Source organism: Pinus tabuliformis, chromosome 3_2, assembly GCF_031772625.1.
Source record: "Pinus tabuliformis cultivar Carrire ecotype Pingquan chromosome 3_2, CPIR1, whole genome shotgun sequence".
Lineage (NCBI taxonomy): Eukaryota > Viridiplantae > Streptophyta > Pinopsida > Pinales > Pinaceae > Pinus > Pinus tabuliformis.
This window is the reverse complement of record NC_142302.1, coordinates 567,326,001-567,329,185: the sequence shown is the minus strand read 5'-3', so window position 1 is coordinate 567,329,185 and position 3,185 is coordinate 567,326,001. Positions and strand designations below refer to the sequence as shown.

The following is a 3,185-nucleotide window of genomic DNA, read 5'->3' as shown; positions in this document are numbered from 1 at the left end:
CTTGCAGAAACAACAACAGAAAATGAAAGAAGGAGTCAGAATAGAGGGAATGAGCAGCAAGATGCAGAATAGCAAAAAAAACAAGGAAAAGACACCAATGATGCTTGACAAGATAGAAAACACCTCAGAAGTCAGGAATAAAGAGAAGTAGAACCGAGCAGACACAAAAGACAAAACGGCCGCAAAGTTTCAACCCTCAGAAAACGAGGAGGAACGACCAAAAGAAGACAAAGAGCCAAAAAACAAAAGCGAGGTCCAACCGGAGAAGGAGGGGGAGTCCAGCGCGAACCCCAACAGGACCCCTATGACCAGCAATGCATGTAAGCCCAAGAAAAAAGACAACCTACGGGTGACAATCACTGACCCTGAAATCCAGGCCTACAGGGAGCACATGGCTGAACATGCCATCATTTGTAAATTTATGGGAGTCTGGCCGTCTGAAAGGACTCTGTGCCAATGGATAAGACAGCAGTGGAAGCCGAAAGGAGATGTGCAGTTACATCTGGGGGCTAAAGGATTTTTCACAGTAGTCTTTACAAGTCTAGAAGATAAAGACAGAGTTTTCGAAGGTGGCCCTTATTTTCTAGCAGCAGCAGGCTTGTATATGAGACCTTGGAAGCCAAACTTCGTCCCGGAAAAGGAATCTTTCACTCAAGTACCGGTTTGGATCAGACTTTTCTCTCTCCCAATAGATTATTGGGGATTGAATGCCTTAAAGCAAATAGGGGATAAGCTAGGCACCTTTGTTAAAGCCTCGGAGGCAACCATGCAGAAAAGATATACCTCCTACGCTAGAATCTGTGTGGAACTGGATGTGTCCGGCGCACTACATGAAGGTTTGTGGCTCGAGTACAGGGATGAGGAATACTTTCAGGCTTTAGACTATGAGCAAATACCTTTCAGGTATCGGAAATGCCACGAGCATGGGCATCTGATAAGGGACTGTCCACTGAACAGAAAGGAGGCAAGAGACGAGAAAATACAAAACAACAAAGACAAGAACAACTTCACTAAACCAAAGAACAGGTAGCGCGCCAATAGAAGAAGGACTAATAAAGGTAGCACAGAAAGAAACTACTTCAGTAACCCCTTTGAGATCCTAGATCTGGAGACTAACTTGGAGGAAAAGCAGAACATACCTAATGTGGAGGCAGGGCAAGAAGGACAGAAGAACCTACAGGGAAAGGAATCGCGGACGGATAGAACAACAGAAACGGATGAAGAAACAGAGATGTTAACAAATGAAGCGGGGAGTGAAGATCTGGAGCTTGAAGAGACCCTATCTATGGAAGGAATGGACCTTACGACGATTGTAGAAAGTTGGAGAGCCAAAGGGATTGAAGCAGTACCGGAGGAAGAAATCAGGAAGGTCAATGACCTCTTCATTGCACGGGAGAATGCAGTAATAGAGAAACAGAAGAGAAAGTTAGGCATAATCAAAGGAAGAAGCCCACACTACAAAGAAATACTCGGAAAAACCTCTGGCTCGAGGCACAAACGTCGTAGAGGCCGCAAGTCAAGCGGAGAACACCTGCAGGAGCTTGGAGAGATGTTGTTCAACGCAGGTAAGATTAGGCAGCTAAGTGATTATCCGTCCTTCCAAATAATTGTTTAAATATGAAGATTGTATCATGGAACGCAAGGGGGATCAACAGCCAGGCCAAACAGAGGATTCTGAAGCGGCAGATGCAAAAATACAACCCGGATATGTTGTTTCTACAAGAGACCAAATGTAATAGAGTCATCATAGATCGGCTACGAGTTAAGTTGGGAAGAAATTTTGAAGTCCTAGAGATCGAAAGCCAAGGGCGAGAAGGAGGCTTAGCTACTTTCTGGGACACAAGGAGATACCAGATTCTAACAGCTGAAGCAAGCAAAAACTACTTAGCACTGGAAGTGCAACCTACAGGTAATTCTATATCTTTCCTATGCATCAATGTCTATAGTCCTCAGAAGTTAGAAGACAAGATTAGTTTCCTAGCGTCTTTATCCAAATTTATAGAAAGGCACCCTGATGCTAAATACATATTGGGGGGAGATTTCAACATGATCACCTCCCTCCTGGAGAAAAAAGGAGGCCTCAGAAAACTAAACAGGGATGCGGAGGTTTTCATAAGTTTCATTGATAATGCAAGAATGGTAGATGTATACCCTAAGAGTGGTAAATTTACATGGAACAACAGAAGGGGGGGTGAAAGGCTAATATCTTCTAGACTGGATCGTTTCTTAGTCTCGGAAAACTTAATTTTAGATGGAACGGTACTTGAGTCGAACATCCTCCCCAGTGGAGGGTCGGACCACTGGCCAATCTCACCAGCTATCGAGCTTCAGGGTACCCCTAGGAACAAACCCTTCAGGTTCGAAAAGTTCTGGATAGAACACCCCAACTTCCTCATAGTGGTGGAAAAATGGTGGTCAGAACCTTTAGATGAAGAAGGATCCAAAATGTTTAATCTTCAAAAGAAACTAAAAAACATCAAAATGAGATTAAAGGACTGGAATAAAACAGTATTTGGAAATATCTTTCAGGAGAAAGCTATCATCAAAAACAAGCTGGAACAAATTCACAAGAATGGTGTGGCAGGCTGCAGAAATGAAGAAACCTATGAACAAGAAAACGAGCTTACTCAACAATGGCACAATAGATGCAAGCAGGAAGAATCATTATGGAAGCAGAAATCAAGAATCCTTTGGTTGAAGGAAGGGGAGAAAAACACTAAGTTCTTCCATAGATCAGCCATGGACTACAGAAGTGCCAACAAAATCCTAGAACTAAAAAACAGTGAGGGAGAACTCCTTAGAAATCACAACGAGATATCAGCCTCCCTATCGGATCACTTCAGCTTCATAGCGCAAGAACCAGGGATCAACAGAGAGGAAGCCATCAAAGAAATTACCAATGTCATACCTAAATCCATCACAGAGGATCAGAACTGGGCCCTAAGAAGAACAATCACTATGGAAGAAGTCGAGGAGGCAGTTAGAAGCATGCCCAGCGACAAAGCTCCTGGACCGGATGGATTTACCATCAACTTCTATAAAGCCTGCTGGAACATTGTAAAGCAAGACATATGGGAGATCGTGGAAGACTCAAGACGATCCAAAACGATCCTAAAATCTCTAAACTCAACTTTCATTGCTCTTATACCCAAAGTGGAGGAAGCTAATACACCAGAAAAATTCAG

General features: G+C 43.4%; 1 protein-coding gene across 1 annotated transcript; it reads left to right on the top strand.

Annotated features, from left to right (window-relative positions):
* The first annotated feature begins 304 nt into the window (after window positions 1-304).
* Window positions 305-1,030, top strand: LOC149181776 (uncharacterized). The gene has a single exon (XM_089414321.1). It carries the CDS (start codon window positions 305-307, stop codon window positions 1,028-1,030), a length of 726 nt encoding a protein of 241 aa, XP_089270447.1.
* Window positions 1,031-3,185: the final 2,155 nt, after the last annotated feature.